This window comes from Labrus bergylta, chromosome 16 (genome assembly GCF_963930695.1).
Source record: "Labrus bergylta chromosome 16, fLabBer1.1, whole genome shotgun sequence".
NCBI classification, from domain to species: domain Eukaryota; kingdom Metazoa; phylum Chordata; class Actinopteri; order Labriformes; family Labridae; genus Labrus; species Labrus bergylta.
This window is the reverse complement of record NC_089210.1, coordinates 8,234,916-8,257,301: the sequence shown is the minus strand read 5'-3', so window position 1 is coordinate 8,257,301 and position 22,386 is coordinate 8,234,916. Positions and strand designations below refer to the sequence as shown.

General features: G+C 40.8%; 1 protein-coding gene across 1 annotated transcript in view; it reads right to left on the bottom strand.

Moving 5' to 3' along the window:
- myo15aa (myosin XVAa) overlaps nucleotides 1-20,797 on the bottom strand; it is a 30,274-nt gene extending 9,477 nt beyond the window's left edge. Inside the window, exons 1-44 of the mRNA XM_065965157.1 lie at nucleotides 20,715-20,797; nucleotides 20,475-20,538; nucleotides 20,176-20,285; nucleotides 19,885-19,959; nucleotides 18,359-18,449; nucleotides 18,236-18,241; nucleotides 17,359-17,462; nucleotides 17,042-17,105; nucleotides 16,834-16,947; nucleotides 16,581-16,742; nucleotides 16,201-16,314; nucleotides 16,066-16,124; nucleotides 15,575-15,698; nucleotides 15,294-15,389; nucleotides 15,029-15,160; nucleotides 14,822-14,947; nucleotides 14,475-14,552; nucleotides 13,606-13,763; nucleotides 13,447-13,492; nucleotides 13,238-13,362; nucleotides 12,626-12,743; nucleotides 12,323-12,498; nucleotides 11,688-11,772; nucleotides 11,425-11,478; nucleotides 10,904-10,985; nucleotides 10,566-10,696; nucleotides 9,872-9,967; nucleotides 9,314-9,549; nucleotides 8,813-9,003; nucleotides 7,986-8,058; nucleotides 7,640-7,831; nucleotides 7,447-7,544; nucleotides 7,047-7,141; nucleotides 5,785-5,917; nucleotides 3,186-3,250; nucleotides 2,483-2,611; nucleotides 2,305-2,359; nucleotides 2,039-2,189; nucleotides 1,841-1,934; nucleotides 1,620-1,740; nucleotides 1,377-1,492; nucleotides 1,196-1,255; nucleotides 213-288; nucleotides 1-76 (exon numbers count right to left, since the gene is read on the bottom strand). The exon at nucleotides 1-76 is cut by the window's left edge and continues 40 nt beyond it. Coding sequence (XP_065821229.1) covers nucleotides 1-76; nucleotides 213-288; nucleotides 1,196-1,255; nucleotides 1,377-1,492; nucleotides 1,620-1,740; nucleotides 1,841-1,934; nucleotides 2,039-2,189; nucleotides 2,305-2,359; nucleotides 2,483-2,611; nucleotides 3,186-3,250; nucleotides 5,785-5,917; nucleotides 7,047-7,141; nucleotides 7,447-7,544; nucleotides 7,640-7,831; nucleotides 7,986-8,058; nucleotides 8,813-9,003; nucleotides 9,314-9,549; nucleotides 9,872-9,967; nucleotides 10,566-10,696; nucleotides 10,904-10,985; nucleotides 11,425-11,478; nucleotides 11,688-11,772; nucleotides 12,323-12,498; nucleotides 12,626-12,743; nucleotides 13,238-13,362; nucleotides 13,447-13,492; nucleotides 13,606-13,763; nucleotides 14,475-14,552; nucleotides 14,822-14,947; nucleotides 15,029-15,160; nucleotides 15,294-15,389; nucleotides 15,575-15,698; nucleotides 16,066-16,124; nucleotides 16,201-16,314; nucleotides 16,581-16,742; nucleotides 16,834-16,947; nucleotides 17,042-17,105; nucleotides 17,359-17,462; nucleotides 18,236-18,241; nucleotides 18,359-18,449; nucleotides 19,885-19,959; nucleotides 20,176-20,285; nucleotides 20,475-20,538; nucleotides 20,715-20,797 — 4,634 coding nt within the window. The remainder of the gene's footprint in view (nucleotides 77-212; nucleotides 289-1,195; nucleotides 1,256-1,376; nucleotides 1,493-1,619; nucleotides 1,741-1,840; nucleotides 1,935-2,038; nucleotides 2,190-2,304; nucleotides 2,360-2,482; nucleotides 2,612-3,185; nucleotides 3,251-5,784; nucleotides 5,918-7,046; nucleotides 7,142-7,446; nucleotides 7,545-7,639; nucleotides 7,832-7,985; nucleotides 8,059-8,812; nucleotides 9,004-9,313; nucleotides 9,550-9,871; nucleotides 9,968-10,565; nucleotides 10,697-10,903; nucleotides 10,986-11,424; nucleotides 11,479-11,687; nucleotides 11,773-12,322; nucleotides 12,499-12,625; nucleotides 12,744-13,237; nucleotides 13,363-13,446; nucleotides 13,493-13,605; nucleotides 13,764-14,474; nucleotides 14,553-14,821; nucleotides 14,948-15,028; nucleotides 15,161-15,293; nucleotides 15,390-15,574; nucleotides 15,699-16,065; nucleotides 16,125-16,200; nucleotides 16,315-16,580; nucleotides 16,743-16,833; nucleotides 16,948-17,041; nucleotides 17,106-17,358; nucleotides 17,463-18,235; nucleotides 18,242-18,358; nucleotides 18,450-19,884; nucleotides 19,960-20,175; nucleotides 20,286-20,474; nucleotides 20,539-20,714) is intronic.
- Between the last annotated feature and the right edge of the window lie 1,589 nt (nucleotides 20,798-22,386).

The following is a 22,386-nucleotide window of genomic DNA, read 5'->3' as shown; positions in this document are numbered from 1 at the left end:
TCTCTGGCCATGGCGGCGACTTTCTTCTTCACATTCTCATCGTGTGTTCCTGAAACCTGATCCACCTTGTTTTCAGCTGTCAGAAAAACAAGACATAAAGGTGTGCCAATACATTTAAAATAATTTACAGAAATATATGAAGACTTCTGGATCTATGAGCCAGTACTGTGTATGTCAGGGTAAAGTCATTCAGCGATGTGAGTTTTTCATACCAAAGAAAGCTTTCATCTGCTGCCTCTCCTCCAGGGTGATGCGAACGCAGGCCTCGGAGAAGGTGTCGTGTACAACCTGCAGAACAGTAAGTGAGATACAAATATACTAAAAGTGTATTATTTGATTTTTTACATAAAGATCCTTCTAGATTTTGAATTTAAAACTTTTCTGAAATAAATGATCCCTATTTTAATTTAAGCATCATTACCATTAAGATTCAGATATAAAGAATCCTCCAGTCCCCATTACTTTGCTTACTTGGAGACACATCACAAATTCTCCATCCCAAATAACTACAAAAACCCGCTCCTCATTTCTCTAACTATCGCCAAGAAAATCATCTATCAGAACTGGAAATCGAAAAGATACTGCCACATAACTCACTGGACCAATCTACTCACAGAACACATTGTAATAGAAAAGAATCACAGCCTGCAAAAATAACAATATATCAGCCTTTAATAACACCTGGAATCCAATCACAATTCACCTAAATCTCAGAAAAATCATACCTCAAACTGAAATTAAAATTTTCTTCTCTCCTTTAATGTTGACACATATATTTTTTTGTTTTTCTCCCCTCTTTTCTCTTCCTCTCAATTATCTTAAATTTTGTTTGCTATTTATTTTTCTTGCTACTTCCCATTCAGCCACTGCATGTATTATACTGCCACACACACATTCACACATTTCTTATACACTACTTCAACTTACTACTTGACTTTTATTATATCTACTTCAATTGTATTTGTCTTTGCTAATGTTTGCGTATTTTGATTTTGTTTTGTTTATTTCTGTTTTGCCTGTTTTTGTTTATTTGCCGTCGCTTTAATTGTCATGTCTATGTGCACATTTTTGTTTTGTACTTGTTCACCTTATCACAAAAAAAAAAAAGAGAAAAAAAAAAGATTCAGATATAAAATGTAAACTGAACGTATGAACTTGAAGTAGAGAAACAAACAAAAACAAACAGACAAAACACCTGTCTGAAGATCAGGTCCAGAATCAGAGGATTGTTAAAGGTCTCTTTTGGATAGAAAACCTGCAATCAGAGCAACAGTGGACAACAATACCTATTATAGCAAAGAATTGCAAATGATGATGGAATCAAACATTTCTGTTTGTGTTTTTTTTTTTTCGTCTTTAGTGAGGACATCACTAACCTCTTTCCTCATGTACAGTTTCCAGGGGACATTGGAGTACGTGTAATATTCATCACTGGTCCGGCTGTGGAACTGAGTCTGAATGATCTCCTCCTCCACCGGCAACTCTCTGGCCACTGGAAAAACACACAATTTAAAGGAACAAAAGGAAGGGAAGTTGTAGAAGTTAATATTCCTGTGGCTCAGGAACTTTTTGTAATTTTGCTGTTTATTTTTGGAGATTTGTGTAACACTGAAGATCACCTGGAGGAAGAGCGGGGTTTATGTTGGAACTGGCTGGACCCTGAGGGCGAGGCTTGATCGTCTTGGAAACCTTCAGTCCACCCTCTTCTTTACGTTGGAAGGATTGAGGCTTCCTTTGAGTCTGAGGGGAAAACGAAGATCAGATGATGTTTCAGAAGTTGTGTGGATGTGTGCAGATGTGTTTGTGCATGTGGTAGGTGAGAGAGAGGGGTCGAGGGTACCGGTAGAGGTGGGTTTGCCATCTGATCTTTAAGGATTTCCATTGCTTCATCATGCGGGTCTGGCTTCTTTGCAAACATTTTTCCATCAGCCTTCCTGCACACACACACACGCACACACTCAGGTTAGGATCCAGGTTTAAGGTTCTGCACAGAAGCAGACAAACTGTCATTATTATACTTTAAGCGATTCAGACCGACCTCTGTGCAGCAGGTCCAGTATTAGAAGTGGTAGGCCCGGCAGGGTGGTGCTGCTTGATGATATCTTTGATGTCGTGGCTGGGATCAATGCGCTCAGCGTTACTCGCACTGGATTGTACCACGTCTTCCTGACGGGGACCTCGTGTCGGACCTGGAATGTCACTTTCTATTAAATCAAGTTCAAATGTTCGATGATGTCGTTCAAAAAGCGGCTTTCCATTAATATCTGCATGATTAAAACGCCTTGATAAAAGTGTAAAACATACTTGTTTTTCTCTGAACAGCAGCAGGCTTGTACGGCGACTCCTCTCTGTCTTTGGTCTACATGAGAAAACAGGAATACAGCTGAGTGAGGTTTTTTTTTTTATCTTGAGACAATCATTTAGATTTGTGGTTACAGGCGTAACTATATGTGTGTTCATTTGTTTGTGTGCGTTTACTCACTGGGCTGGGTGTGTGAGAGTGTGTGTGATGATACTGTGAGGGTGGAGACTGAGGGGCCGGAGCAACAGGTGGGAAGGCGGACAACATCTGCTGCTGGATGGCAATGGCCTGCATGGTCATCTGCTGGGCCTGCAACAAAAACACAAACAATTGTGATTAGAATAGAATATTTTCATGTGGATTTGAATTCTATCTTTAATGTCTTACATCACCCCTTCAGAATGTCTAACATCGCCACCACCGACATTGATCCATCGCGAGGAATTACAACTGGCTTAATGTTAATTCTTTACTTCATGTGACTACTGTTTATGTGTATAGCAGCCACATTCGTTGAAGAACATTCAGACACAAACACAGTGAAATAACTGCTATTTAGCTTGTAGGTCCTGTGCATCAGATGGTAGGGATACAAAATTCAAGAAAGCGTATTACTAGACTCAAAATTAAGAAAACACAAACTTAATTATCATGAATTAAATCTACAAAACTTTTTTTTGTCATAGTTAGAACCAAACTGGTATATATGTGACAATCAGCAAAACAACAATAAAGTGAATTTAATTTCATGTGAACTTAAGGTTCAAAAGTGGCTGTGCAGCTACTAATTGACCAGTAAATCGACCATGGCCAGTAACCTTTTATTTTTATGTACTACAAATATATCCCAAAAGCTTTATCAGAGTTAAGCTATGTGACAAACCAGAATGATAGCTTGCTGGTTGATGATGGCCTGTTGCTGTTGAGTCAGAACTGTCTGCTCGGTTCCTAGAAAAGACAAACAAAGGCACGATGTTTTAGAAAGGATTTTTGATCGAGAAAATAAAGAAGTAAAAGCATGCGCAGTATATAGCAAACGCCTCCGCATTAAAAAAAAAAACACACAGAGGGAACCTCAAAACAAAATGCACACTGTAGAAAGGTTTTGCTTGGTTTGCCTAGATATTGCAAAAGTTCAATTCATTGTTACTCCTTCACGCCTGCTGGCTTCAGGCCAAACATGCGGGAAAACTTTACACACACCCCATTGACCATACTTCACAAGCAGCCATATTCTCTGTCAATAAACTGAAGGTGGGAAGTTCAAATGTCATGTTGTGTTTCAGTTACAAGTAATACAAGTGACAGGAATGTTAGGATCGTCACCATTTCCCTGTTTCCTGATTGATCAGTATCCAAAAAGCAATGGACTTTGAAAATCCAGTAGACATCAGGCCATATTTGATTTAGCCCACTACCATTAGTGCCTCCTAGCTAATTTGATTGGCAGCTGGGAAGGGGCGAAATCCTAACTTTACCATTTGTAGTGTTATCAAAGCGACAGGAAAAGCTAGAATTATGTTAGATGGTGTTTGACTGAAAACATTGGCAAAACAAAACAACTACTAACCTTACCATTTAATAGAGTTATACCACACAACGGCAAAAGCCAAAATATGGCATTCAGTCATCTCCTAGTAAACACTGTGGTTAGCTAGGAGGTGGCTGAATCCTACCATTAGCTCCTATCTAATGGTAGCTAGTAAGTCATCAAATCTACTGTTCAAATTTAGCCTGACGTTCAGATTTTCCCACCATTAGCATGACCTCAGGGAAAAATGGCCACTATGTGACTATGGTTAAATGTTGTACCTGTCACCACAGGCAAGCCTTGTACCACAGGCGCGACAGGGAGTGAGGGGCCAACTGGCATACTGGGGACATTGGTGACATGGGAAGCAATGCTAGCATCTCTATCAGTAGCACGGGCATGTATGGGTAATGGAGTTACAGCCACAGCAGGTGTGCTTGAAGAATTCTGTTGCTGGTAGGGTTGTTGGGGGAGGTTGTATTGGTGGTATTGTTGTTGTTGTTGTTGTTGAGGTTGCTGCTGTTGCTGTTGCTGTTCATGGTGATGGTGATGGGATGGGATTGGCATGGTTGGAATCGGTGGCATCATTCCCCCTGCTACAGGAAGCACTGGCACAGCTTTAAGGACCAACACGTAGGGAACATGATAACAGTTAGGGACAAGGAAGCTAACCGGACTTACCGGAAATTGGTATAGTCATACTTGGTGGGCAAAACAATTAATCACATTGAAGGTTAGAAAATCTTCAACAATCATGAAGAATTACAACTATTGTCACGATTGCCATCAGAAAGCACTTTTTAAATTATTCCTTTGCAGCCATGCTTGCAACAGGGCTCTACAGACGGCACTGTCAGTCTGTCTGTTGGTCCATCGTCAACCACTTTGGTCCAGACCAATATTGAGAAGTTCAATACAATGCACTGCATGATATCCAGATACAGGATAGAGAAAGACATTGAAAAGGCTAGACAAATTCAATTGCAAAACGACTTTTAGAATCTCACAGATATGGGAAACATATACAAAAGTAGCATACAGGGAGTATAGCAATGACTAAACAGACAGAAATGCTAGCATGAGTGGGTTTGTTGTGTGTGTAGCAGGCGGGAGAATGAGAGTGACAGCTCCCTATAGAGAGTAAAAGAGTCATCTGTGGTTACAGTGACTGACCCTCTTTGCATTATAGATGAGCTTTGACTGCTCATTACAGCCTCTAAGCGACACATTAACGTAGGTGAACTGTACACCTGAACCTTTACACTGTTCAGTGTTATCGAGACACTTTAGTCTTTCCTCTTGGACTAAAGGCATCAATTATTTGTGTTTTTCTACGTCTGTATTTTGACTTTTTTGCCTGTTTTTGCTTATTCCCAAAAATATTTATTTTACTATGGACCAAATATCAAAAGTGGTAAAGGATGGTTTGAAACAGAGTATCCTAAAACTTTTGGCAAAGCTTCGAGGACTTGAAAAAGCTTTTAAGGAAGAAAAGAGGTCAAACATATTCATTCACCTTGGTCTACAGCTGAGGATTTAGAACCAAACTTGAATTATTTATGTCTATCAAAGTTGTGAGAGAGAGGTTAAGAATAGCCCAAAAATGGAGAAAAGATGATAGTCTGTAATAATCTTGAGCGGATCACAGAGGACAGACACAAAAACAACAACGGAAAATCAGAAAAGATACGCACATCTGTCAGTGGATGATGGATCCAAAAACACAAATAGGTAAAGAAAAGCAAACAAGATATGCACGTTAAGAAGCTCCCGTTTGAAGGTTTTTTTTGATAAGTGACATTTCGAGCCAACATTCTTTTCCTCAGAAATCCTTCAAATGGGAGCTAATTGGAGTGCGGATCTTGTTTGCTTTTCTTTACAAAAACAACAACTAAAATATGTTTCTTATGAAAAAACAATGAAATAAAAACTGCTAACTCTAACGTATTACCTCCGGGATGTATTCCAGGTGGATAAGGCCGGCTGTGAGTTGTCTGACTCCCGCCCTCTCCTCCTCCTCCTGTAATGCCTACACCTCCTCCTCCCTTCATCCTCGCTGACAGGCTTCCAGTTTTTTCCATGTCCTAGCAGCCACGGGGAAGCAGGGCACAGAGATTCAATGGATGGAAAAGGCCGATTGTAGATGAGTTTGAGAAACATGAAGAGTCGGATAAGAAGTTTGGATGTAATGGCTGATTCAGACCCTCTGTGAGTGAGTCAGAGGAGGTGTAGGAACTGAATACTCTGCAGGGAGTACCATAAAGACTGGAGAGTAAGCTACAGCGCACACTTCATATACACTGTAATGAACACTGAAAATAGTTTGCAACAAACAAAAGTTTGACATACATGAACTTTAACATCAAGATAAAATCCAAATTAGATGGTTTGTTGATACTGCTACTGGCTCTTTCTCCCGATGAATTTTTGACTTTTGCCGTGAATACACATAATGTGAAGTTGTTAACAGGATGATCCAGTGCATCTAAGCAAGTGAGCTGCCTGCTGCTACTGTCAAATACGGTAGGCCGCTCAGTAACCTAATCATGCCTCCTGTCGACTCCATTCATACTCTTAACACAAGCAGAGGATCACATGTTCCACCCGTCCATCAACACTCCCTTCCCTTTACCGTCACACTGCAGATCAGTAGTATGAAGCATGATGAGGTGAGTTTTAGATGCATTTTTCTATCTATTGAGCAACTTCTAAAGTAAAACGAAATTGATTTAAAAAAAAAAAAAGAAGGTACTTCAACTATTTCCAGAGCAAAACAATGTCTCCTATCTGCTTGGGTATTAGTTACACCGCTGCCCTGAAACAATATCTCATGTCAACAGTAAGTTAAAGACCTTTGTTTTTCACTTAATGATTTTTCAGCTTATCCAACGAGGGCTTTGAATTTCTCTTTTAGCTAAGACGCCCTTTGAGAAGCTTTCATGTATTGCTGATTTTGGCGCCCCCTGTGGACAAAGTTGTACGCTTTGTACGGCTTTGTATGTAATGTCTTTTTTGTTTTTCTTGTTTTGTTTTGGTTTTTTTTTACAAAAAAATACTCTGTTTTCTTTTATCAGGAGAAAGGTTTCCTATATCAAGTACCTTTGCTACCAGAGCTTGTGAATTTGACTAATGTACAGAGGAGGAAGAAGAAGTGAAATTATACAGTATAAATGATAGAGCTGGTGTTTCTTGTAGATCAGTGTGAGTACTCACTATGCTGCTGTCTGACAACACAGGGTCAAACAGACTGTCCAGGTAGCGGTCCATCCCTCGCTGAGTCTGACTGTCACTGAATGCATCTGACTCGACTGGACAAACGAGAGGCAGAACAGATTTAAACATGGCTGTTTAACTTTATGTATTTTTTTAAAATCACAATACAGAACTATGTGACTTAAACAAGCAGATGTGGTGGAAAATGGATGGATGGATAAACAAGTTTTTTTTTCCTTTCTGAAGCAGAATAAATCTAGCAAAGGGTGCACCAAAACCAGACTTGCACCTTACAATTAACACTATGCATGGTTTAAAATGGGCCAACAAACGTGTTACTTATATTTTCTTGTTAAGATGTGTATGTAGTAAAGTTAAGGACATATTTGTGCATTTGTACCGTGACTGAAGTAACCGTCTGAATCGGGCAGACTGTAGGCTGGTCTGCTGCTGAGAGGAAGCTCCTCATCAGAGTCAAAGCCACTGCCAAACAGAGCACTGAGAGGGAGGAGAGAGAAAAACAGACATTTAATCGGACCTAAACTTCATTAATTTTGTGCATTATCATCATTTCAAATGTTGGCTTTACTAACAGGCTGGCGTTGGCTCGGACTCTAGCAGGGTCGTCGGAGCTGATGATGAAGTAGCTCTTCTGCTTTGGGAAGTCAGGAGGAAGCTCCAAGTCTGCGATCAGGTCCATCACATAGTCGTGACCAGCTAACTCCACCCACTGGCCGTGCTCCTTCATCAGAACTGAACTACCCCTCCACCAGTCCGACACTCCCCTAGAAACAAGAACCCACCTGTACCTGTCAGTGCTGCACTCAAAGCATCACTGTACACTGTAAGGAGTATATGTTTCATTTAATATGAGTTACAAATGCTAAACACAATGAGCTAAACTTTTGCATCTTGCACTTAAATCTTAGATAAGAGCACCTGTGGCGCAGTATGTTGCCTGCTAAATCCTCTCCACTGGTCCAGGAGTGAACAGGACACAGAAATGATCCGCCTACATAGACAGAGATGGGTGGATGAAAAAAACAAATCAATACTTTATATCATCAGCTGTCTCTTCTAATCAGGGTTTATGAATCACATTACTCATTTTACAGATAATAATAATGATACCCTGATCCTTATTGTCAATAAATAATCAGTAATCAAGGCCTGGATGTAGAGCCAGTGACATCACCCATTGGTTTCTTAACAGGCGTTATAAAGCCCAACGATTGCAGATGCCATGTTGGAAATGCTGACTCAGGCACAGAGGTAGAGTTAAGGCGAACAACATGCCTATCTAGTTAGTCAGCTAGCTGGCATATTCTGATGTTAAAAAAAACACGCACACAAAGCTGATAGTTAAAGGTCTGTAACAGGATTATGCTAAAATGAATGCCAGCCTCCTGGCTAACTACAACAAGCTCTTCTACTAGACAAATCATCCATGGCCCTAATTCAGCCTAACTATGCATAATTCTTAGCTTTCAATATGGTTGAAATCAAAAATTGCTGAAATTTTGAGCAATCAAAATGGTTAAATTGTAAAAAAACAACAACCCCATTGAGTCTTTACCAATAAATAAATGAACTATAGGGGATCAAAGCAGTTTTGTACCATCCAACATGTTTTTTTTCTGCTGTAAAAATGGACATTTTAATAGTGGCTCTATTGAGGATTGCTTGGTTTTCGGCCAACCCCAAGTGGTCACTCGAAGAACTGCAGATTTTGGCTTGGTCTAACACCGTTGGTAATTAAATCTCACCATCAAAACAGTGCACCTGCAACACCATGTTAGCCTTCTTTCTATTGGCCGTCCACTCCAGCAATGACAGAGGGTAGGTCCGAGCAGACTCTGGGGCGGCGCTTGAGCTGAGCTGTATCTTCTGATTGGCTTGGATGAGTCTATGTTGCAGCAGTGCCTGGCAACCAGCAGGGGCGTGGTCCGACACAAACCTAGACAGCAAAAGACGACTGTGGTTATGGAATTGGAATTTTTACACAAATGTATTTTTGAAGTAATGAAGCCATAAATAAGATGCAATTTTTTTTTAATTGCAAGGCTTCATTTAGGCCACCTGCCATTTTTAAAAGCCATTTTAAGACAGGTTTTCCACAAATTAAAAGTGATTAGTTTATTTATGTTGGCTGAAACCAGATGTCATATTAAACCCAAGCTCTATATCATTTTTTAAATTGTTTTTCATGTAAAAGGTTTGTTTTCCCATCAGTAGGATTCTAATATGTATCGAACACAATGTCTTACTTCAGCAGATATTTGTCCATCTTGGGAGACGGGGAGAAGCTGCAGACGCACGCCAGCAACAGCAGCCAGCCTCTCTCAGCATTTTCAGAGTTCATGTTCCTCCACACCTGGTTGACCACCTGAGCCAGGATCTCGTCCCGTAACCCTGGCGACGACAGGCCCCTTTGGATGATGTAATTCCCAAACATGTTCTCCTGTGCCCCGTTCAGGTGAGGGTCCCCCATGAAGCGCAAAACCTGTAATAAAATAAAGGCAAAAATAAAACCTCAGACAACATCTGAGAGACTCTAAACATGTTTCATATTGTTGAAACATCCTCGAAGTTAAGCTGGATTTGTTTTTTCTGGAAATAATTTGAATGCTTAACACTCATCTTGTCTTGAAAAAAAATATTTCTAATACATCAGGAGAAAAAAAGACAATATGAAAGGAGATGCCCCATGATCAGAATAAGAAACACTGTGACTCAAATACAGAGACTGGATAATTAATGTGAGCGGCGTTAGAATTCCAGATCAATGACTAAATGTAGTTTCTTTTATTTTAAAGTCTTCCTGCCATGTTGAAGAGCTCCAGAGCTTCCCCCCTCAGGTCCTCTTCTACACGGGTCAGAGGCGTTTCTAAAGGTGCCATCAACATTCCCAACTTTGGCTCCTACACAAACAAACAAACAAACAAACAAAAGAATTACAGCGATGAAGGAACTTGGGAAGCACATGTTGTGTTTTCAGTACATTTTTAAAAAGATAAAATGACAAGGGCTTGTTGTCATCACTTTTGGCCTGACATCCTCACCACTACTTCTTCTGCAGCTTTTTTTTTTACTTTCACCCGATATAACAGCCTTGAACCCTGACTGGTTAATTTATGAAATACTGTAGTCAGTGTATTAATTGAGCAATAATAGATTAATTCCTTGTCTTGACTGCTAATGTTTTTATTTATGTCCTCACTCTGGTACATGTCACTTTTTCACTAATACTTAATTGAACTGAACATATCAGACAAATTGGTATACTTCAATAAAACGGAAGGTGACAGATACATTTTACATGTTAAAGAATAAATAGTTAGGATATGTTTCCAAAATAACATATATTAAATCCTTATTGTGTAGTTAAAAAATCATAAATCTGTGATTAGGGGCATCATCAGGTTTAAACTGCAGTTTTAAAGAATATTTACTCCAATAGACGATTCAGATGATCTGAGCTGACAGCGAAACTGTAAACAAAAGTGATGCCCATCTCACCCTGAAGTGGATCTGAACGTAGCGGTAGAAAAGGTAGTTGTTGATGTCCAGAGGCAGAGTGAGCTGAGCCTCCTCTTGGATGTGAGGAGCTTGGAGCAGAGCCAAACAGTCTGAGTGTAACTCCCTCCTGACTAAAGAAGGAGACGAGGGAGAAGTCAGGCAGCAAACATATTCTCCTTAAAAGTTTGTTTGTGTTAATGGTTTATTAATGTGCTGATGATTTCACTCCCTGTCCTGGAGCTGACACGGTCATTGCTGATAAGGTGAGACACTGAGACAAAGTTCCACTGTTTGGTTCATCGATAATATGTGTAGACTTAAGATTGTTATTTACAGACCTCCTGCTGTCTGCAGTAATGCTCCCAGCTCAGCGGGAATCACCAAGTGTGTGACGTTCACAACCTCCCGCCTGGTCAGCTCCTGAAACAGTTATTTCTTTCTTGTCATTATCAGATTGACAGTGCCCTGGGAGGACTTTCAAAGGACAAAGCTTAGGTATGCAGATTTGGATGCAGAAGCTAAACGGAGAGGATGGAAAGTTAGGGTTTGTCCAGTAGAGGTGGGCTGTAGGAGGTTCATAGAAAATCCACTCTCAGTACTGGGAGCCCTGGGAGTGCGTGGACAGAGTTTGAGCAACAACAAAGAGCAACAACAATTCAAATGTGCAAATTGGTTCGCAGATGAAGTGCAGAGTCGAGATCACAGATTACAATTCAGAAACACAGGCCCTGTCCAATTGTCTCGCTTTCTTTTGTCTTTTAAGATCGAGCCCAAAGGCTTCAAGCTGCTAAGTGACAACAAGTTGATTGGTACGTTTTTTGTTGTTGTTGTAGAAAGCCCGCCCAAACCACAATCTTACCATTTCTCTCCTCTTCCTCTCCTCTTCAGCTTTCCTCTGGGCCTCAAACTTCATCTGCAGACAGACCAAAGAAATCAAACACTGAACAGATTTAACTTCAGCTCACAGCTGAAAGATGACAAAGAACTAAACTGGACAACAAGTGTGTCATTTCTTTACAGTCATGTACTGTATGTGAGCAAGAAAGGTTCCAATATCTAGATGTAAGGAAGGATGTTTTTGTCCTTCTCATTTATGGGCAGCAGACATCAGGTAGGCCCTACCTTGATGTATCGCCTGCGGTTGACATACATGTGGACCAGAGAGCGGAATCGAACCAGACTCTCCCTCATTTTTACATAGCGCCTCCTGGAGGGTAAAAGGAGAAATCAGAAAAACATGAAATAAAACAAAAACAAACAAAAAATGCTCTGTACCAAATGTCTTGATGCAACATTCTTTTGTAACATTGTAGGTTTTTTTTTTATAAGCGACATATGGTGCAGTAGATTCCTAAATGTTTTCCAATGAACTGTTTAATAGGTAACAGGCATCAAACGTTACAATGAAAAAGTTTCCCTCAAACTCTATGTATAGTTCTTAGTTGCTTTAAAATAACAACCTTAACATGCACAGTATAGTTGAATGGAAATGCAACCTGAGCCATATCTGGATTAGGTTGACTTCCATTGTGACCAAACTGAAGGTATGTTTTTTAAGGGAGTTTATAATTTTGCATTCTATTCTTTTTAAACTCAACTTCGAGATCAGTCTGTCTGTCAGTATTTATCTGTTTTTACTGCCATATGATGGGAAAACTATCAAAGTGTGCAGACTTTTTTTTAACTTTAAGAAGCTCAATTTATTCAAAACCAATCTCTTTAGTGACAGTTATGAAACCAGCAGCAGCAGCAGAGACCTTGCGAGGAAGCCTCGGCACTGCGCCTGCAGACGGATGATCCTGTTGCGGAAGGCCGTAAAGCGTCTTCGGACGAAGAACATGCGAATGTACCGCTGCAGGGTGAGGGCAGCGAGCTGACGGGTGCGCTCACGTTTGCACTCCAACAACTGGTAGATGTCCTCCTTTAGAAACAGCTGCCGTTCACACATGAATACGTCATTTTAAAAAAGGGAACTCCTTTAAAACTGTACAACACATTTGTAAAAGGGTACGCATCAAAAAATACATTTAAAAAAAAAAAGAAGAGGAGGAGGAGCGCACCTTTGTGACTCCAACATGGAAGGCTCCTGGTCTCAGAGGACACAGCTTACTGAGCATTATCACACAGTTCTCTCCATTCGCCGCTGGAGGCTCTCGTAACCCCACCAGGGATTTATACCTGGGATGACACAAATTCACATGCATGTTTACAAGCTCACAACGGACTCTGATAGTTTTGCATATTCACCTTTTGAATAATACCCAAAATCGGTTTTGGTCTCAAGATTGGTCTCGAGACTTATTTTTTAAGATCTCCGTCTCGTCTGGATTTTAAATCAAGACCACCACTGACAGGCTATTTTTCCCACCTCATTACTTTCATTCAAAGAAAAATGCCCCTTTGTAAAAGAACAATTCACTTTAATATACAGAGCAACCTTCCTGGTGTTATGGTATGTGAAATGCCCGATGCACACAGGATGATGATTTTTCAGTGATATTTATGGTCTCAGTCTCAGAGCACTCTGGCCTCGGGTATGTCTTGGTCTCAATTAGTGTGGTCTTGACTAAAACACTAGGATGAACATTTATTCTCCAAGGATAATCCCAGAGCTGCTGTATGTATGCTGGCTGCTGGTAAATGAACCCTACAGTAAACACTGTTGGTGTTACCTGAACAGGAAAACGTAGAATGGCATTCTGACAGGGTATCCCTCCCTACGGATCCTGATGGTCTCTAGGATCCCTGAGTGTCTCAGCTGGTTGCTGACCAGCTCGCCCTCAAACACTCCTGGTAGCTGAATGCAGATGGACATGTACGTGTCATAACCAACTGTAAAACCAGACTTAATTGCCAAAATGCAGAACGTTTAATAATTCACCTTCATGTTATTTGGCTTAATACAGCGCACAAAAAAGGGGTTGCACCTGAAATGGAAAGATCGAAGCAGTGATGTCAATAACAAGCTGTTTTTAATCTCTAACACAGGAAATGTTTTATCAGTAATAAATGCATAATACTACACTTCCCTCAGTTTTACCTCTCCATCTTCTCCACCAGCTCCAGCAGAGACTGTTGGAACTTGTTGCTGACGGTGGGCGCTTGGTATTTTCTTGTGACCGTGCTGCTCTTTCTCATGTGACCACCTCTCTGCTGACCTATGACCTCTGCTTGGACCAGGAATAGATTTGACACCATCTAGAGACATTCAAACACACACGTACATTCACATCACTTACTAATTTTATTATTATGATTATTTTTAATAATCACATATATTTTCTGATTGTGTAATTGTGTGAAGATATTCCTCTTTTCTCACGAGAGGTGCGCTGATCGACAGGTGAACAGTATTTGGTGCCGGTTCTATTAAAATGTATCAGATTCTGTGCTGGTCACACACACCAACCATTCACAGCCACACACCTAATCTAACATGTTGGCTTTGTGGACGGTTTCCTTGCACATGCGGGAAAGTACCTCTACCAGCTTTTGATTTGCATCTGCGCTGATCAAACTTATATGTGCACACACTCTCATGCTCCCCAAGGCTGGGGGAGCGCAGTATGTTATTCCTTCCGCTGTTATATTCCTTGGTTATGGTGGGACACATTATAGTAAAACCGCACCATGTTTGACCGCCTGTGAAGCATATTATTTTGCAGCTGCAGCTTTGAGGATGTATTTTAATAAACAGTAAGTTCAATTAACAGTCAGTGTTTTGTTATGAACATGAAATTGAGTTTCCATTAAAGAAGAAAAGTTACAAAAATGTTTGTTTGTGCAGTCAATTATTGTTCTTTAAAGAAAGAAAATCAGCAAAAACCAGAATTGACAGGTCCGAGTTTGAAAAGGAATAAATCAAGAGTTGGACAAAGAATATGTAATCTGTGTATCTCTACCCCTCACCTTGTTCTTGCTCTGCACAAACAGGTCCAGGACATCCTGGCGCACTTGGTCATAGTTCTTGTCCAGGAACTTGTAAACCTGCATTAGAGACATTGCAAATCTGCATTTTCTCAATTCATTGGCTCAGTTCAGGGATCACATGCCGTTTCCTGTGGTGCTACAATGAAGTTGAAACTGGTGTTTTTGATTTGAGAAAAGTACCAGAAACATTTTGTATGCATTGACAATAAATGTAGCTTTCCACTTAAAATACTGTTGTGCAAATTCTAGATGATGGAAGAATATCAAATACATTATCTTACAAACTAACAGACTAATAGTAAAATGTGTGTTTCTTCATTGTGTACCTGGTAGGTTACTCGGCCAGCAAAGTGCTTGATGGCGAACTCTGGAATGGGCATCTTTGGCTTCTGATACAGGGGGTTGTTGCCATGGTGATAGTGACACTTTTGGAGGAAAGTGTGGTCTGTCGCCTGGCAACAAAGCAGAAAACTCAAGTTGTCACGTACAAATATTTGCTCTGTGGGTTTGGGCTTATCTTACTCCTGCCTCACCTGTGGGAAACAGCTCTGATCATCCAGAATCCTCAGTATCCCATGAGGCTTTGCAGCAATGAGGTCAATGCAGGGCTGGTTGTCACTGAATGGGATGTCCTGCCAGGGGATCTGTTCCCTGCTGTACTCCTCCTGAATGGGGATCACACGCAATACAATTTCTTATAAATATACAAAGTTCACATGTCTTTCCGTCAATGAACTGTCGATTAGTTAAAGGAGCAATATGTGACTCTGACACCTAGCCTCATGAGGTGTAACATACCTGTTCCTCCCTGAAAACGATCTTGTTGAAGAAGAACTGAAGATACTCGTTGGCATAATTAATGCAAAGCTGCTCAAAGCTGTTGAAGGCCAGATCCTAACATACACACACACACACACATGTATAAAAATAATGTATATATACACACAGTTGGTGATTTTTTAAGTCTCATCTACATGTCTAAAGTGTAATTAACCTTTGACAAGCTGGTGAAAAGATGCTCTGTTGTTGTCATCATCTGTGGAGGTGGATTAACACACAGAGAAAAAAAACATGTTTACCTCAAATCCATAAATGTCCAGGATGGAGATGGAGACGGTGTGTTGGCGGGGGTACACCTGAGCGTTGATCCTCTCTGTTAACCAGTGGAAGAGCAGCGAATAAAGGATCTTGGCAACAGCATCTCTTAGGCACATTAGGAAAAGTGAAGAAACAATGGAAGAAAAAAATGAGCACACACTTGAACATCTACAGCAGTAAAAAAAAAAAAAATGCTCCATGCACAATAAAGAAGTTGGAACATAAATGTAACAACAGCAGAAACAATAAGGGCTGTTCTGCAAAAAAAATAATCTAAGGAGTTAAAAGCTTTATGATCAATATTTTTGTGTGAAGCATGAGGTTGGATTAATAAGTAATACTTATAATTTAGTCGTCCAATAATACACAAACTTCAGTGAAGTATCTGATTACTTGGTCCACAGTTGCAACATAATCAGTACTTTAATGGTATTCCATTTCAAACTTGCATGTTGGGTACGCCTTCCCTCACCTGGCATCAACTGCACTTTCCACAGTCAGTGGTGTGTAGATTTTGTCCCTCATCGTCTCCTGTAGAGAACACAGAACAGTTTAAATGCACAGTTATAGAGGGGAGCCCCTAACTCTGACCCACTTTGATACTGACTGTGACTTTGTAGGTGATGGCTTTCTGCAGTCCTTCTGGGGAGATCTGCAGCAGCTCTGCCACCACCCTGATCTCCTGAGCGCTCACCACTGACGCCACCTCCTGGCCATCAGCCTGTGGTGCAACACAGAGACATGAGGAGCGAAACATCTGAATGAGCTTCCAAATCTGCACAGCGTCTCATATCACAGTGCCCTGTTCTGTTTGCTCTCTTAATGTTGTGTGTCATTATGCTAAAAATTCATTGATTTAAAAAAAAATGTAATCAGGCAAAAAATGTCGATAAATACGTTACTGTGACATCCAAAGAATACAGGACTGTCTCCAAATAAGTAGCATGATAAACACATTTTTTTTTTATATAAGCTTAAAGTCACTACCTCATATCTCTGAAAGTAGACATTGCCCAGGTGTAGTATGGAAGAAAGAACTCTAAAGATGGCTGACTGGTCTTCAGGGGTGAAGTGAAGGATCTCCATGGCAGCACGCAGACGCAGGAAATCCTCTGCATCGTTTTTCCCTGTTATCCCACAATCTCCTCCCTGAGTGGAGGGAAAAAGACAAAGCATGATACCTCAGAGTGATCCACATGTAGACATGAGAATGATGATTGTGCTGCTCTTTGTCTCCTACCTGGTTGAGGTAATAGTAGGTCTCAGCTTCCTGCAGGTAGAAAGCCTGCCTCTGCTGTGCGGGAAGACCCGCCAACATCTCGTAGAAGATGTGATAGTTCCTCTCGTCTTTGGCCTGAATGGGCAGCCAAAAATGAAATCACTTTCAGATACAGAGGAGGATACGATGAAAGAGTTATCTCGTGTGTGTGTGTTTGCATGAGCGTCACCTGGAAGACAATCCGTGACTTTTCCAGCAGATACTGAGAGGTTATGGCACCACTGATCACACCACTGGACAAAGACAGAAGCAGCTGTGAGTGGAATTATACACAAAGACTATAATTATATGTATAAAGCACATTTTATTACATAATGAGAAATGACTAAACAATAAAGTATGAACACAGCAAACAGAAGAGGTGAAATATAAATAAAAAAAGCCTTGAATTGATACAAAATTACTAAAAATCCCTTCTGGGGAGTGTTAATGGGGCGATGAGGTCACAGTTTATGGAAGTTTTGTGCATTTATTATTCATACTTACTCCTCCAGATAGACCTCTATGTATTTCCCAAAGCGACTGGAATTGTCATTCCGAACTGTTTTGGCATTTCCAAAAGATTCCAGCAGGGGAGCTGCCTCAAGTATCTATTGAGCATCCAAGCACACAGTAATTGTTATTATTGCTAGAACCCGACCGATTAATCGGCCGGCTGATAATATCGGCTATATTAGCTTATCCAGTGATTATCGGTATAGGCTAATTTTATCACAGATATACGTCAATATTACTAGATTCACCCGTCAAATAGCATTTCATTCGAGTTCGAGTGGATCACACTAGCGGTTCTCTTTCACCAGCAGAGTGTGCTGTAAGGATTACAACAAGCACTCTCAGTGTCAAGCTGTGATGAACATACATTCACAGTTATTTTCCAGTTGAGTGACCATCTTGTCATTTCTATCTTTTCCACAAGTGTTGGGGAACTGCATTTGAGGGATCAACGCAATAAATAAATCTATATCTTTCTCTATTCATCTATCTCCACAGATCGAACATACATCCAAGAAAGAGCTGGCCGATATATTGGTATCGTTTTTTTTTTGTCTCCCGAATATCGATATCTGTATCTGGCCCCAAAAATCCCATATCGGTCGTACCTTAATTATTGAAAACATCCTTTAACATGTTGACAGCAATGGATATTTAAAAAAAAACATGCTTCTTAGTTTTCAAAACACCAAGCACAAAATATTCAATGCACACTTCAGATTATAAATGAGTTCAATTAAATCCTGAGCTATGAGGTGAAGTCCAAAAGACAATGCCACATATCTAATCAAATACTGTCACACAACACAGCAAAACACAGCACCCTGCTCATTTTCATGGCCACAAGTCATGCAGGAAACCCCACTACCTCAATCTGCACCAGAGAAAGCCAGCAGACACGCAAAGAAATGGAAAAAAAGACGCACAAGAGCATTAGTAAACTTTTAGGAAAGGAACACAAGTGTCTGAGTGTGTAGATGGTTATGCGTACCTGCTGTGAAATATTGCTTGTGTGGTGGATTGCTGCTAAGTAGCGAAGGACTAGTTTGGTGGCCTCTGTTTTTCCTGATCCGCTCTCCCCACTGAAACACAGAGAAACACAATCAATGACAGAACCTTATATAACTTGTTTATTATATTTTGTAGTATAAGGCAGGATGTACTCAAAGCTTAAACAGAAAATCCTCTTTCTTGCAAGCAAAGTGGAAGGTCACTAAAACCCAAGGACTGAACTTTATCGCCCTTTGAGCACCTTACACAGTACACACAGGTTTTTTTTTAATTACTTAGATTATCACAGGGAGGAAAGGGAGCACCTCCATTATTTGATCCTTCTCACCTTCCTCCTGGAGCTTGTGGAGTGTTTTCACTTAATTGACTAAGTGATTTAAGAGTAGTAAGGGTTCAGTTCTCGTACCACACACACTGTGCTTCAGCACTGCCAATATTCAGTGCTGAATACCCCCACTATCCAAGCATGTCCAAAGAGGGGCAAAGGCAGTGTGTGTGTATGTGTGTGTGTGTGTGTGTGTGTGTGTGTGTGTGTGTGTGTGTGTGTGTGTGCGTGTGTCTGTTGTGTTAATAAGGGGCAGCAGCACTTTGACCAAATTCCAGCCTAAAACCTAACCATTACTGGTCACAATACACCAGAACTGAATAACCTCCGTTTACATGCACTCAATGACTCACGCACCATGTGCACTTAAACACACTCACACACACACACACACACACACACACACACACACACACACACACACACACACACCAACACACACCTCTGAAACAGAATCTGCTTCTGGCCCAGACCTGGCTGGGCTTTCCTTTCAGGTGTCTCCTTCCAAATATGGCCTGAGTGGTCCAAGTGTGTGGGAGTGCGTGCATGTGTGGGAGCTTTTTTATGTATTTGATTTGTTTTATGCATACATACCCTCATAATGACGCATGCTCTATGTTCTGTTTAAAATTTTACGAGAGAGTTTAATGTTTCTTTCTTTCGACACAAATACAAATTCAATCTGAAGTGCGAAATAAAATTGTGCACAAGAACCAGATTTACTGAATTAAGTGTTGATAGTGACAGTTTGTTACAATGTATGTCAAGAGAAGCTTTTCTTTTAAATCCTGCTGTGGATATGAGATTTAAATCTGCTTTTCTCTGTGTGTTCTTCAGGAGATCAGTTTTGACCGAGTGAGGTGCTTGTGACAAATAGATGAAGCAAGAGGAGTGAAGGATGGCCCTGTCTCAAGAAAACCACAGACAGACAGACACTCATGAATTTACAAACACTAATGGTACTGGAATTGGAAACCTGACTGTCCAAGAAGCTTCATGGACACTGTGTTCACCAAGGTCAAACTCTTATAAAACGTTGGAACATTACAAATGATATGGAATGATCTTGCTGTACAATGCAAGTTTTAAAAAAAGTAGGTACACAGTATCAATAGATTAGACAGATTAAACGTCTTAAATCAGAGAGGATTTAAGAGATTTGTGAAGACTTAGCCCCCTACCTGATTATTATGACCTGGTTGTGTTTGGCATCCATCATTTTGGAATAAGCAGCGTTTGCTATGGCAAACAAGTGCCTGAAAGAGTAAGAGGAATTACATCAACTATTAGATATCTAGCCAACAAAAACAAAAAGGTTAAAAACATGGTTATAAGTTATGGTTTAAAGGCTAGTTGAAACTCAGTTTTACAACTTGATCTTTCCTTTTGTGTTTCAACAAATAATTTGAGGGTTCTAGTCTTTATTTTACATGTTTTCATTTTCTCGTTACCAACAGTTTAACACAACTTACGGAGGGTTCTCTCCCAGTGCACGACCCTTGTACAGCAGCACCATGTCCGTCCCGTAGATGTTGTACATCTTATAAGGGTTCACGGACACCAAAATGCTACCTATGTATGTCTGAAATATTAAATTAATTGAAAAAAAAAGATGATGAGAAGAACATCAGACAAACATAAAAATATTGATCCACTGCAAAATACCTCAGAATAAACTGATTTGTCAAGAACAATAATATGCTTCAAGATATTTTCAGTGGTATTGTGGTCGTGTGCAGTGTTTGTATGGGATCGCTGTTCAGATATTTACATAAATAAGCTCCCTCTCAGATCTCTTGTTCAGGTTCAGCAGAACAGCCCCTTCATCCATTTCCCTAGATGGAAGCAAATTGCCAAAAACATTCAATGACAGGGGTTTAATATTCTGACCTGAAGTTAAAAATAAAGGCAAAAAAACGGAATTGTGTTTGTTTCAATCATTACAGACCAATTAAAATGCATTTAAACTGACAAAGAGAAAAAACTGAGTCATCAGGGATTTTCTACTTACTCTAGCTGTGTCATATCTTCCACTCCGTTTTCTTCTCGTTGCTCCCGATGAGCTATGGTAGGCATGCTTCTGATTGAGTACATCTAAAATAAAATCACACACAAACACTCAGTAAAGAGGACTTTAAACTTTAACATAGATTGGAAGGCTACAACTATCCTGTTCATTAATGAATATATACTGACAATGATATTAAAATATAAATGATCTGCTGTGCAAGATTGATAGGACTGTATCCAGAGCCCCTTAACTCACAACAGATACATGCTTGAAGCGTTTAACTTTATCCGCTTATGTGCTCATCATTTATCTCATAAAATTGTATCCTATCAAAAACAATCAACAGTTTAGATAGAAAGCTGCCATCCCTTTATTTACCTTACCCTTATTCAACCAGACTTCCGTACTTCCATAACACTTGCTACTGCAAGCTTACACCGCAAACATGAAGACTTACAGCACTGCCAACATTAGCTATTGCGCCGTCTTGTAAGTCCTGTATTGAAATAATTTACCTTGTCATACCATTGCCCCTGTGGTTCCCCCTCCCTGCTGAGATTCCATCCCCCTGGTTCCTGCCCTCCTTGTCCCTGTCCAATCAGGCTGTGGGGTTCCAGCAGCTCCCCATCTCTATACATGGACCATTTATTAAGGTTCTGCACTGTCCCATGAGGCAGAACCCTTTCTGCACCCCACACATCCACATCTTGCTGCAGTCCCATGCCTTCAGTTCCGGGGCCCTGTGCCCAGTGCTGTTCAGGACCTGCTCCTTGAACCTGGGGTGACACAACAGCATAGGATGGTAGATGAAAAGAGGCCCCCCGGATGTTAGGGTTCTGGAGGGCACCAGAGAGATTAAGTGAACGTTGTGCTGGAGTGCTGGGGGCACCTAGCCTCATCATGACATCACTATTGGGGAGACGGTACTTTGCCTCACGAAGGTTTGGGTTTTTTGATAAAGCATTTGATAGGTCAAGTGTGCGGGGTGCTGTAGGAGGCTGAGGGCGGTTCATCAGAGTTCCATCTGGCAAACGATAGGTGGCAGAACGTAGGTTCTGGTTGCGTAGAGCATTGGAAAGGTCAAGGGAGCGTGACTCAGCGGTATCAGGGGCCCCAGGTTGCCTTAGAAGTGATGTGCCTGGGAGTTTGTAAGAGGCACCACGGAGGCCTGTGTTTAGCATGGCACCAGAAAGTAGAGGACCAGAAGGGGCAGAAGTGGCAGCTTGAGTTTGATTTTGTGAAAACAATGATGATCCTTTGGGGAGCTGAAACTTTGCCTTACGCAGGTTAGCATTCAGTAGGGCGCTTGATAGACCTGGGGATGAAACTGCACTCTCAGCTATTTGTGTCTCCTCTCTTGGATGTGTAATAAGTGAACCGTCTGGCAACCGGTAAGAGGCCTTACGCACATTAGCATTGAGAAGAGCAGAGGTGAGCATTGGTGAGGATGTGGTAACAGGCTCAGGTGTTGGCTCATTTCTTGTAACCAAAGTTCCATCTGGCAGCCTATATGTGGCTTTACGTACATTGGGGTTCATCAGTGCTGAGGAAAGCATAGGTGAGGAATGGGAGGGTGCAGGTGAGGCCTCTGTCCTGGTTATAAGAGTACCATCAGGCAAACGATAAGTGGCTTGTCGCAAACTAGGATTAAGCAATGCAGAAGATAGCATAG